We start from the raw sequence: 14,117 nt of genomic DNA, 5'->3' as shown, positions 1-14,117 counted from the left end.
CTATGACACATTTCTGCTTTTTAAAAGAAATAATTTTTTGCACTAAAACCTATCAACATTTTAGATCAAGCTAAGTTTTATTGTGGTGTGGTTTTAGTAAGAGGGCTGTGAAGTTGTTTTCTGGTTCTTTTTTTTAAGTGTTGTCAGTATATTTAAGTAATCCACAATATAAAATCAACATAAAGGGGTTTCCTAAGCATACATCACAGTGAAACATCTTAATATCATTAAAGGTGTCCATAAGCCATAATTCAAACCTTTTATCATCTTTTACAATAAAACAGATTGGCATTTTTTAAAAATTAATTTCAAGTCCAATATGGTACCACAAATTCACTCACCCATCCTACATCAAAGAGTCTCTAAGCTAGAGTTAAATAACTGCAAGCAAAACCCCACATTATTATCGTAAAGTAGTCTGGAAAAATTTTACAGTAATTGCTTTAACAATTTAAGAGACTTTAATCTTACATATTTATGAGTTCATAAGTCTATGTGAACATCTCTTTCTGTACTATATTTAAGCTACTATCAGGGACTTAATGACAATCTTAAAGATAAATATCTCATCTAGTCCCTCACCCCTAGCAGGCAACATAAAACACATAGCTAACAGATTCTGCTCAGAGAGCCAGAATTTACCAATCCTGCTCCATACTGCCCTTCTGTCTAATACACTGATCTCCCAAACTTGAATCCTGCCTGCCTAGAAAACTACCCATGTCAACATCTCTACTTTAATCAACTTCTCCAGAATTTTTTTCCAGCCTGCTTTAACTTAAAAGATACATTCTACTTAAATTCCTCATGACGACCAATGCATTGCTTTTGTTCTAATTCTTGGAATAGCAGCTAAAATTGCTCTATCATTTCAAAAAATAAATACCTGTAATTCAAATAAATGCTATGCAATATATTGAATGGGTATGAGGAAAAGAGAACACAGAGAAAAATATGCAAATTAAAACAAAAATTAAAGTACACTATGCCAGTATTAAAGACAGTCTTGAGAAAACATTATAATAATACTCAGAAAGTATTCATCAGGAACATTTTAATAGTAAAGATATTACAAATTTAACACTAACACACAATTTTAACATCATCACTTTCCAATACTCGGCAGAGCAGTACTTCTCAGGGGAAACAAAGCTTACCATGTACTGAAGTAATCCTATTTCAGGATGAAGCAGAGGCAGCTCAGGGAACCATTTCTGTACCAAGTTATTCAGCTTCTCCTAAATTTTAAAAATATATTTTTATTCCAGGTCAATAGATGTTCAATTGTGACATGATGGACTTCAGAAAAAAATAACATATCTAACAAGATATATAATCTAACGAGATATATAATCTAATGAGATATATAATCTAATGAGATATATAATCTAATAAGATATATAATCACTGATTTTGCCTTCTACTACAAGAAATACCAAATGAAAACCAAGAGTCATCTTGGATCTGAATTACCAACTTACTAACAAAAAGAGAATTTAATTACCAATTTTAAGTTTGGTATACACATACAAGCATAAAATTTTGCCTAAGGTCAAAGTCCACACTCACTTCCAAGCTAAAATGAAAAAATGTGATGATACTCCAATTTGAATCACAAAATTGACATTATTTCTCAAAATATTAAGAACACAGTGACATTTTAAAATTATGGTTATTTCATTTAGGAGGAAAAAAATCATAAAAGTCTTGAAAGAAAAACTAAATATGTAGCTCTACAAAAGGCACTTTGAAGCAAATGTGAAAACTGAGGATTCTTACAAAAGTCACTTATCACATGTTTATTAAGTAAAATTTCTAGACACTTGTCAAGTCACTCACTAGAAGATATCTATTTTACCCAAGACTCATAAGATGAATAATGAAGTGCAATCAAATGAGTTTGCTAAATAAAGCTTAACACTTAAAATGTCTATTATTTTCATAGCATTGTTATTTTTCAAAGCATTTTTTCTTATCCTACTTCTTCCCCACAACATTCCTGAAACATAAAATACAATATTCCTCTCATTTTAAAAAGAAAATATGCTTATTCTCCCAAAGCCACAAAATTAGTGGCAGAATGGAGACTTAAAGACACATCTTTCCCCGAAAACCAGGTAGTTTTACACTTATATTCTTCGACTAAATTATGCTGCCCCATTAATGTTTTCTTTGCAGCATTATACTAAAATGATGTTCATATACATTTTAACAAAGGAAAAAATCTTTAGGCTTTATGTTAAAAAGAAAACAAGCAGTATGCAAAAGTGTATTTGTGCTATAATCTCAATTCTTGTAAAAATAAGCAGAAAGAAGACTAAAAGGAAGTTAAGTCAAAAGTTAACAGTGATTACTATTGTTACCACTGAGTGGGAAAGTTACAGATGTTTTCCTTCTTTATAATTTTCTGTAATTTCCACATTCAGTACAATGGTTATAAATTATTTTCGTCATCAGAAATCAATTTCTAAATTCACATAAACACTACTATGCCAAAATAACTACTGCCAATACAATCTCTAGTTTAGCGATTATAGTCCACTTCATAAAATGGATATTTGAATGCAATTTCTGGAGTAAAAACTAATTCAAAACTTCAAAGAATCAAATACTTACATATTCCTCCTGCTCATGATAAATTTCCTGAAAAACACTATTGCGCAATTGAGTTATTTCTTGTTTCATTTTCTCAATTTCAGATCCATCATGGTCATCAGACTTTAATCAGAAAGGAAAAAGTGACCTTACAGGCTTATTAAAGTCAAGAGAAAACAAGTCTTCTTAGCAAGAATTAACGCTTCTATAGCAAATCACTCTGTCTGAGTTCTATGCATCCTTCTGTACCTAGCACATAATGGACCCTTATAACACTTGTTGAATTAATATTAGTTTATTCTAACACTGACTTTTCCAAAACCTACAAAAAGGAATTACAAAATAAGACAATTAATTACATAGATTCTTTTCTTGTCTCTTAATTTGCTGTAGATTTTCTCTAAGATAACGATGACCAACTGCCATCATAAAGTAAACTTCAAGAATAGGAACCAAAATACAATTAAACTCCCCGGAATTGTTTTCTACATGAGATTTGGTTAAAAACAAAATTAGTAAATGTGTAGTGTGTCTATTAGAGGAAAGATAATGGAGGACTCACAAAGACTCCATAAAACTCCAATGATAATGAATAAGTCACCATTAAAGGTAAATATGTTTTCAAAGTTAGAAAACATATTTAGAAAACATATTAGAGTTTAGAAAACATATTTCTAAAATTAGAAACATATATTTTCCCAAAGTTAAAAAAATTAAATTAAAAAAGACCCCATTCCCTACAGCCTAGAATAGGATAAAACTGGAAAAATCTTAAACTATTAAATTAGTTCCACTCTATGTTCAGCTAAAGTGCTCCAAAGAGGAAGAGAGCTAATTCAAGTTGGATTAAAACATAATGCAGATTCCTTTTGTAAATAAATCAAATCCTTAAGAGAACACAAAGAATTACCAGCTTATTCAGTTTTAAGCCTAAAGAAGAAGGTTAGTTCAGGTAAGAGCGTCATAATTCTTCCAGTTCTATTATTATATGAAAACAACTTAAAATATTTGCAAGAAATAGTACATCCAGCCATTCAAGAGAGTTGAGAAAGACATCATGATCTTAAAAATACTTTATGACAAAATTCTACATTGGAGGGAGCATCCCATCACCTTGTATGTAGCAGGCTTGTATTGTGATAAACACTATAACAGTCCAAACCAAAAGTTTTTAAAATTATTTTAAAACGTTTACTGTAAAAACCAAAGCACCCATGTAAAATGTTTTTGTTGTTGTTGCTTTTTGTTTTTTAAAGATTTTATTTTTTTTCCTTTTTCTCTCCAAAGCTCCCCAGTACATAGTTGTATATTCTTCGTTGTGGGTCCTTCTAGTTGTGGCATGTGGGACGCTGCCTCAGCGTGGTTTGATGAGCAGTGCCATGTCCGCGCCCAGGATTCGAACCAATGAAACACTGGGCCGCCTGCAGCGGAGCGCGTGAACTTAACCACTCAGCCACGGGGCCAGCCCCCCATGTAAAATGTTTTTAAAGAACATTTAATGACATGGGAAAATGTTCACATTATTAATGTAATAATTGTATTTACATATACAGAGAAGATGTGAATAATGGTTCACCTATATTTAAAGAGTGTATTTATGCATTACTTTTATGAAGCAAAGCCCAAGTAAAATAAGGTACACGTAGAGTTCAGTAAGAACTGTTTCCTTACTTCTTCCAAATTATTCTTCTCAACCAATTTCCATCTCAGTCGAGCTTTTAAGCTTTTCAGTGTCTTTTTAATGAAGAGCAAGTGATCCACACTGGGGCTCTTATTTAAACATTCAATAATCTGCTTCTTAAACTAAGCGAGAGAAAGAGTTATTATATTTTCAAAACATAAACATTTATTGAACACTTATTGACCATTTATTATTTCCTTACTAAGATTCAACTAGTATTTACTGAGTTCAGTGTGAAAAAAGAAATTCCACAATTTTCAACAAGACAATTCTACCAACTGATTTCTTAACTATCCACATTTCTATTTAGAAGACTATCAGTTCTGGCAAACAAAGTAGAAAAGGTAAAAGAAATATTTCAAGCTGAGAGGTAGAGTGAGACACTTTGCTAGAGAGGATGCAAACTAGAATTTTTAGTGAGGATGTAAACTGAAATTACCTTTCCCAAAAGTAGTTTGACAATATGTATCAAGATTTAAGAAAGTTCATTCCTCTTAACTTAGTAATTAATGATTTTTAGGAATTTATCTGAGGAAATACACATACAAAATTATACACAAAAATTATGTATAGTGTTATTTATGGTAAAAACAAAAATGGAAGTAACCTTAACGTCTAACACAGATGAAGGTTAAACAGTGATGTACATCTATACAAGAGATGATTGTTTCATCATTCAAAATGACAGTATAGAAGAATCATTAATCATGTAGGAAAACGTTCATAATACACCATTAAATGAAGAAAACATTTTCAAAATAGCTTAGAAAACTATGCAATGAACATAATATACAAACATACATATAAGTTCAAAAAGAAATACTCAAACTAGCAGTATTTCAGGCTGAGGGGATTAGAATCAATGTTTTTATTTCTTCTTATCTTTCTGTATACAGCAAATTTTCTACTGTAATTTGTACAGGCAGAAAGAAAATGATGATAAAGTTTCTGTTTTAAGGAACATAAGAAAGCCAAAGATTTAAGATAATCAAAAAACTCAATAATTTATATCAACAAAATCGCCATTTCCACTGTAGGGTGAACTTAAATTATATACCAGCTAACCATGGCTACAGTGTTTTTCTAGCAAAAATAAGTAATTTACCTCCACACTGGGTATTAAATTACTTCAGAAAAGTTTAAGCATTAAAAAATTCAAAGCATCAATATATGAGACCAATAAAATAAAGTATAATCCAACCTCAATACTCTCCTCGTACTTGGATTGTACTGTGGCAATGAGCCTTTCCTCTGAATGGATTTTTTGTAGTACTTGACTATACGTATTTAAAATGATCTCCTTGTCTGCATCACCTTGCTCCTAAATGAAATCACACATGTGTAATTATATACAAAGAAGCATCCAAAATAGTTAAAGCCTTCAATAACAATGGATACATTTTAAAATGACTTTAATAAATTTCTATATCCATTCCAAAATATTTCTTAAACACAAATCTTATTCTAGACAGAAGAGAGATTGATGTCAAAGATGTTTGTGTGGGAAATTTTACTCCCATTACACTATCATTCCTAAAGCTCTCTGGAGTACAGCGTTAAATGAAATCAGGGATACTACTATGCTAAACCTAAGAACTAAAGAACAAATAAAACTTCAACATTTTACTTTTAGAAATCATCTATTTACAACTACTTCTAAAATCAAGTCTGACAAAACCATCTAAATAAAGACTATTTGACAATAGGGAAATACAGTAATGCATATATGTATTTTTTTAATGACAATCTTAGTAAAATCACAAAAGGTAAAAAGAAAGAAGTAAAATGAGGAACGTAATCACTAAGACTTTAGTAAGCAGCCTGAAAAACTAGGAAAGAATCCCAGTGAGCAATACTAACATACAAAATACTCTTTCAAGGAGCTATACTAATTTTTAACTTGACACAGCAATAGAGAGCATACATAATAGAGAAAGGGAACTACTAATCAATCTTGTGATTCCACTTCCAGAGCTCTCCAAGCTTTTATTTCAAGTTTCTACAAACTCTAGAGAGGCTTTTCTGATTGGGTACGATAGACTCAAGATTCAAATGATATAGAAAGCTGATACACTCAGATTAAGAGGGCTTTCCTAGAATTAAACATTAGATTTTTTTTTTAATGCAAAATGTCCTATTAAAATGAAAATACCACTCTGTGGAAGAATAAAACTCTGTATTGTGTTTGGATCAGAACTTGACAATGTTACTATTTCAAATAGGCCTATAAGAGGAAAGTTAAGACCAGTCTTAATACTTCCTAACTAGCAAGAAAAACCATATTGCTTCAAAGGAAGCAAAAATAAAGAATATCAATACTCACAATAAGAGATATCTCTAGTTCTTTGCAGACACTTGACTCAGTCTTCTCTAGGATTTCATCAATATTACCAACTGTGTCTTCAGAAGTCAGTGCTTCTTCCGCAGACAGATCAAAAGCCTCATTTGAAAAATAAAAACATGAAGTTCTCATTTAATTATTTCAATTAGTATTGTGTCCCTATATCTGGAACAGAGCATTAGCCTACGCATTAGACAATGTGGGGGAAATAAGGATGTACAAGAAAGATAAAGCACAACCCTCATAAAACTTATGCACCAGAAAAGAAAAGGTACACACCTAAAGAAAACACAGATTTTTTTTTAAAAGTAATTACTGGTTAAGAGAGGTAAGAGGACAATACGGAGGAAAAGTAAGAGAAAAAAACAGGGACAAGACCAAGATGTTTTTTGGGAATAGTAAAAGAGGCAGTCTGACTAAAAGCAGTAAAGAACCTTGAGTGCCCAGTTGGCAAGTTTATACCTGTTAGGTATTAGGCAGACAATGGCAGCTCTTGAACAAGGAAAGGATATGATTACACCTGGTACTTACTGATGACCTACAAGTATTCAGGAATCTGGAGATTACAAGTTAAACCCAGATGGTCTCCATCACATTAGGAAAACAAGAAGTAAATTACTTTTGAAAACTTATTTTAAAAAACACTCCCTGGTTTATGCTACAGACACCACTGGGCAAGAGCTCTTATTACCTTTAAGGTGCTCTGGAACCATGCTACAAGACGTTGCAGAGAAACCTCTGTTTCACTTCTAACACTGGTGAACTCCTCACTTTTATCACACTTCCATTCAAAAAATTTCTTAAGTATTTCTTCAGAGTTTGTCCCTTCTTTGGCCTGTCCATATACTGCTCCTAAAGAGGCTGACAAATCCTGCAGAGACATAGTTCTGTTTATTAAAGTTTATTAAATTCATATTAGGATTCGAGCACTGTATTAGAATCTGAGAGAGAGAAAAGTAGTATGCTGAACCCATATTCATGAGATTTTATAAGTAAAACATAGAATAATTAGACAGACATGAAAGCATAAAACTACCCAGAAGATGATTTATTTGGACTATACGAGTAAAAGTATATTAAGTTAATTAAGGTTACAAATAGAAAGCTTTATATTCTTAGGTTTTGGTTTTCTTTTTCCTCCCCAAAGCCCCAGTACGTAGTTGTATATTCTAGTTGTAAGTCATTCTAGTTCTATGTGGGATGCTGCCACAGCACGGCTTGATGAGTGGTGCTAGGTCCATCCCCAGGATCTGAACCAGTGAACTCCAGGCTGCCAAAGTGGAGTGTGCAGACTTAACAAATTGGCCACGGGGTCGGCCCCATTTTTGGTTTTTGTGAGGCAGACTGTCCCTCAGCTAACATCTGCGCCCATCTTCCTCAATTTTACATAAGGGATGCCTGCAAAAGCATGGCCTGATAAGCAGTACATAGATCCACGCCCAGGATCCAAACATGTGAACCTCAGACCACCGAAGTGGAGCTCATGAACTTAACCACTATGCCACAAGGCCGGCCCCTAGGTTTTTAATTAAGTAGAAATTAATCTTCTTTCTCTGACTTTAAATAAGCATCACTACTGTTTTGCCCTGACATGGAAGTTTCCAAGACCTACTGCTAAATAAAAATAAACTACATACCAAAATACACAAATAATTCCAATTAAGGAAAAACACTTAACCTATATATGAATTTAAAAGCATTTTTAAAAGGACTGGAAAACACAATAGACGAGAGTCTGCTGGCTCTCTCCAGAAATCAAACCCTAGAAATGTCAAAGAGACAAGAGGAAAACTTAATAGATCTCAGAAATTTTTATCATAAAACTCTGAGAAACCCTTGGAAAGACAGAGGATGGCTGGTGCATCTTACTGAAGGAATACAGTCACTGCAGTTAGGAGAAGGTCAGTACCACAGCAGAGAACAACCTTGGGAAAAGAGAACTTTCTTCATATGCCCTTCTCTCCCCCTCATATTGGGCAGGAAAGTAGCAACACAAGTAAGAGGCAATGGGTTTATACAAGTACAGTATAGGAACCTAGATGAGGCAAAGACTCATCTCCAGTACAGAAGAGCTGGATAGCCCCTAACCATGCTCTTTTCTTCCCTTTTCCCCTGAATACATGGTAGCATTTCTACTCAAGGGTGGCAGCCCCTGGAAAAGAGCGCTGGCTGAGGTAGAGGGACTGGGAGATCCTCTAAAGAGTAAGATCATCTAGAAGAGAAGCCAACAGGGAGAAGTTGAGCCCAGAGTGCAGGCCTAGAAGCATGGAGAAGTAACCCCACTCTACTCCCTAAACTCACCTGAAATTTTTGAAGTTATGGCCCAGGCTTTCACCCCTCCCTCAGCCCCTCTACCGCACTATCCCACACCTACACAACAGCACAGACTAAGACAGCTTATATGAAATCTTGACAAGAGGTATTGGGGAGGATGAAACGGGTGAATAATACAAGCATTCTGAAAGAAATATAACAAACCAGGCCACTATAAAAAGGAAGCAAAATCAGTGGCCCAGATAACAGTAAGAACTCAAAATAAGCATAACGAATATTCTCAACAAAAAGAAAATACTGGAAACACAAAGCAAAACCAAGTCGTTATAAAAAATAACTGAAGTTATGAAGTAGGGAAGAAATCATCTTTGAAATAAAGAACACAATGGATTGGCTAAATGGTAGAAGGGATAGAGCTAGAGAACCAACTAGTGAGCTAGATGGTTACGTCAAGGATCCCTCCAAAAAGACAAAGAAAGGGATAAAAAGATAGAAAAACAATGGTTGAACAATTAAAATATGCAGACAATAGAAGTTGTTTAAATACCCATCTAAAAGAAGTCCCAGAATGAGAAAATGGAAATGGGGTGGGAATAGGGGAACTGCATCTTAAGAAATAATTACCAAATATTTCCTAGAGTTAAAGAAAGAAAACCTCCAACTGAATAGACTCAGACTAAATCTAAACTTAAACATGTTTTAGTGCAATTTAGGAACAAAGTAAAGAGAAAATGTTAAAGCTTCCAGGGGGAAAGGAAGTCACAGAAGAACAAAAATCAGACTGATATCAACAACCATGGAAATAAGATGACAGTGGATTATTATTGTCAAAGATCTGAAGGAAAAATGTGCTTTAGACCTAGTATTTTACAGCCAACTAAACAACTGTTTAAAGTGTTTAAATGTAAGCAACTGTTTAAATAAGATAGGCTGAGACATTTAATACTTCACAAAGTCAACCACACAAAGACCTCTTTGAAAGGACTCATAGAGAAAATAGTTCAATACATAGAGAAAACCAAAGGATAACTAACAACTTATGAAATAATAATGAAAAAATAACTCTATAAAGTTTGTTATTTGAGTTATCACATTACAATATCCATAACAATATGTGACTAAAATCCTAGACAACAATTTTGGTTATTTGGTTAGCTGGTTTTTGGGAGGCAGATAGAAACAAAGAAGGAAGAAACCCCAAAGGCAAGTGAGAATGTTCTAAGATTAGGGGTAGAAGGCAGAAAAGGAGGGAAAGGAAACCCCATGACAAACAGAAACATAAAATAATCAAAGAAATAAGTTCTAATAAAACAGTAATTATAAATATATAAATCAATTATGTTACTCATCAAAAGACAGATTTATAGGTTGGATTCTTTTTTAAAATGATCCATTAGTGTTTTGTCTAAGACATTTAAAATAAAGGGAGGGTGAAAAATAAGATATACAAAGCAAATATTAACCAAAAAGACAGGCAGGATAGGAATTTTAAAAGAAAAAATAAAATTTTATCCCAAAACACCTTAAGGGAAAAATAAGGTTACACAGTGGTTAAAAAAACCCACAGTTTAAAATACACAACAATCATGCATACATTAACACCCAACAATACAGCACTGAAATATTCTGAACAATTTAAAGAACTATAATATATAACAAAAATATCTCGAAACTGATAAACTGATCAGACCAAAAACGAACCAAAGATACAGAAGATTAAAGTTTAAAGCTATGTGTCAGGAAGTGCACACCAAGAAAACCTAGAATATACTTTCTTTTTGAACTTATAAGGAACAGTCATGAAAAATCAACCACATATTGTAAGTCACAAAAGAAGTCTCAATAAATGCTGAAGAAATCAGAATCATGAACTTTTATCTCTTTGACCTTCATTATTGAAGTGTAAGTTATATTTCTAAAGTACTTAAAGAATATAAATAAAAGTCAAACTATTTCTCAGCAAATAAGGAGAAGTTTAAAGACTATTCTGGTGACCTAGGGGAACAGTAGGAAGGGAGACAAACCAGATACGGCAAAAAGTCTTTTTAGATTAAACTTTAAAAAGAATTTTAAAGACGATTTTGGTTGCAGACACTTAACCTTGATTTACTAATAGTTAATGAGAAGAAATAAACCGTTAGAGGATAAAGTAGAAGTTGTATTGTAGACAGGTAAATTCTTTTTTTTTTTTTTTTGAGGAAGGTTAGCCCTGAGCTAACATCTGCCGCCAATCGTCCTCTCTTTGCTGAGGAAAACTGGCCCTGAGCTAACATCAATGCCCATCTTCCTCTACTTTATATTTGGGATGCCTACCAAAGCATGGCTTGACAAGCGATGCCATGTCCGCACCCAGGATCCCAAACGGGGAACCCCGGGCCACCGAAATGGAACGTGCACACTTAACCGCTGCGCCAACGAGACGGCCCCTAGACAGGTAAATTCTTACTTCACCACTGCCACTGCATGCAAGGCTTGCTTCATCATTCTCTAAGAACTTGTACTATTTATGCAATTCCATTTAAGAAAATGTTTCAAACCAGGACTCCCAATGGTTCCTGAACCATAGACAGCACCATCAAAACTACATCTTCAGAAAAAGTCAGTGCCCAGACGTCTGAATATCCTTTTCTCCAGCTCTCTAGCAAGCTCATTCCCTGCAGTCCAAAACAAGGATCCCAGCCAGCTAACAGAGCTACTATTCAACTTAGTACTAGAGATACTGACTAAAGCAGTAAAAATTCAAAGGTACATCAAAGGTAGAAAGAGCAGAAGAGGGTTATTGTTTTCAAATGACAGGATCACAGAGAAAGCTCAAAGAGTATCAAAAGACAAATGAGAACTAAAAGAGAGTTCAACAGAGTTGCCAGACAGACATCAACACATAAAAATCAATAGTTTTCCTCTACACCATCAAAAGTAACTAGGAAATGGAAAATATTCACAAAAGCAACCGAAAGCATAAATATCTTAGAATTAAAGGAAGAAAATGCATAAGGCCTTTTAAAGAAAAATTTTAAACATCATCAATGGACATTAAAAAAAAAAACTGAGTAAGTGGAGAGAAATACTATGTTAATGGGTGGAATGACAACACTGTCATGCTCATTATTCCAAATTAAAGTCATTGTTGAGATGGCAGGATAGGACTGAAGACATGGTTCTACAACACCATACAGCTATTGTACTCTAGCCCCTGATCAGGAATTTTAAAAGCCCCATAACTCAAGGATCAGAGTCTCCCTAACTCTGACATGTGGCCCTACTAGATTTTCTACTAGAATGCAATGGGCAACAGGGACTCACAAGCCTGCTACTGCTCCTGTCTCCATGAATTTTCCCAATGAATGCTGCTCTAGCAAGCCTGATGTGTCTGATCATGTGTCCGATCTTGTTTACAGGATAAATACATATATATACATAAACGTATTAAACAGATTAATATAAAATTTTAATTCCAAATTCTTCAAAGAGAAGAAAAACTTTTACAGCCTTCAGAACTATCTGAAGTCTTAAGGTAAATGCTAATTTCACCTCTCAAATGATAAACATATTTTCATGGATATTTAATATCTTTTTAATTTCCAACCTGCAATGTTTTCAAGCGTTTATTAAGAGGTAACTCATCTACTTCCAGAATAAAAACTTCTATTGCCATGCACAGCTTCTGTTGCACTTCATTTCTTTTGGCAATCAAAATATTCCCTTCATTCTGGAGGAAATAAAAAATCAATAACCATCATTAATACATCAGGTGTTTTAACACATTGACCAATACGAAAAAGACTGATCTCTTAAATTAGTAAAATCTAACATTACATTCTCCAAACATAGTAGCATTTAGGAGAAACATCTCTCTCCTTAGATTACCAAACTGACGAAGAGCTTTCTTTCCCTTCATTAGAAATAAGACGTTTAATTTTTATTTTTTTCCCATTATTTCTGCAACAATAAAATTTGTGCTTAAGAAAATTATACAAGTTCCTATTGTTAATTACATATTGCCTCCCTCCTACTCCCATCCCACTCTCAATTCCTTCATCTACTGATCTTTCAATATTCAGTTAAACTCCACCAGGATAACACCATCAACTCACCCAAGAGGCTATGTTTGGAAATTTAGTAGTCCCCCCCAACTGTGGTTTCGCTTTCTGCAGTTTCAGTTACCAGGGATCAACCACAGTCTGGAAGCAAATGATCCTCTTTCTTACTTATTGTCAGAAGGTCAACAGTAGCCTAACACTACGTCACAATGCTTAGATCACTCATCTCAAGTCATCTCATCACATAGGCATTTTATCATCTCAAGAAAGGTGAGTATAGTACAATAAGATATTTTGAGAGAGAGACTACATTCACGTAACTTTTATTACAGTATATTGTTATAAGTGTTCTATCTTACTATTAGTTATTGCTGTTAAATCTCTCACTATGCCTAATTTATAAATTAAATTTTATCATACGTACACATGTATAGGAAAAAACACAGTATATATAGGGTTCAGTACCATCCGTGGTTTCAGGCATCCACTGGAGATCTTGGAACGTAACCCCCACGGATAACGGGGAACTACTGTAGGTATGTGAGAGATATCCAAAAATCTTATGCATTATCTCTATTATAGTACTTACCAAACTATATTGAAACTATCTATTTATATATCTGTCCTATACCCAAGAAAAATAGAGACACAGGATCATCTCTTAAACAAATTTGTATCTCCACTACCTATAATAGTGCTTGGCACATACACTTAGCAGATTCAATTTTAGAATATTCTTTTTTTGAGTAAACTCAACCAGCCCATTTTATAACTATAAAGACAAAAGAAAAGAATCTCTTTCACCAAAAATATACATAGCAACCAACTAAGGAACTGTGTAAAATACATAAACGAAAATAACCATAACAAGACCTGAATTAAGTACAATAAGGGAAGTAAAATGGCCCCTTTACTTGAGTGACAGTTATGACTGAATTTATCCAATAACCTACTCTTCAGTCTGTCAAATGAACGTTAGGGCAACGAAGCCTAAATATAAGTTCTGACACATCAGCAGTAGTAGAAACAAACATTTGCTTTAAAAAAAATCACACTTGTTCTACTAGAATACCAAGTCCTAGAGCTACATTAAGTCCTCTCCCTCTCTGTCCTGAATCACTTTCCTATGCTCAAACCACAAAAACAAAACAAAAATCAAAAAGCAGTTCTTTTTTATCTTATTACA

The 14,117-nt window shown here is 33.7% G+C and overlaps 1 protein-coding gene across 22 annotated transcripts in view; it reads right to left on the bottom strand.

Annotated features, from left to right (window-relative positions):
* STK31 (serine/threonine kinase 31) overlaps positions 1-14,117 on the bottom strand; it is a 117,555-nt gene that overhangs the window by 57,801 nt on the left and 45,637 nt on the right. For all 22 annotated transcript variants that reach the window (XM_023638716.2, XM_070264130.1, XM_070264133.1 and 19 more), the window contains 7 exons: positions 12,478-12,600; positions 7,309-7,488; positions 6,600-6,716; positions 5,478-5,597; positions 4,267-4,398; positions 2,617-2,718; positions 1,158-1,238 (listed from right to left, as the gene is read on the bottom strand). In XM_023638716.2, coding sequence (XP_023494484.1) covers positions 1,158-1,238; positions 2,617-2,718; positions 4,267-4,398; positions 5,478-5,597; positions 6,600-6,716; positions 7,309-7,488; positions 12,478-12,600 — 855 coding nt within the window. The remainder of the gene's footprint in view (positions 1-1,157; positions 1,239-2,616; positions 2,719-4,266; positions 4,399-5,477; positions 5,598-6,599; positions 6,717-7,308; positions 7,489-12,477; positions 12,601-14,117) is intronic.

Source organism: Equus caballus, chromosome 4 (genome assembly GCF_041296265.1).
Source record: "Equus caballus isolate H_3958 breed thoroughbred chromosome 4, TB-T2T, whole genome shotgun sequence".
NCBI lineage: Eukaryota > Metazoa > Chordata > Mammalia > Perissodactyla > Equidae > Equus > Equus caballus.
This window is presented reverse-complemented; position numbering and strand designations above follow the sequence as displayed.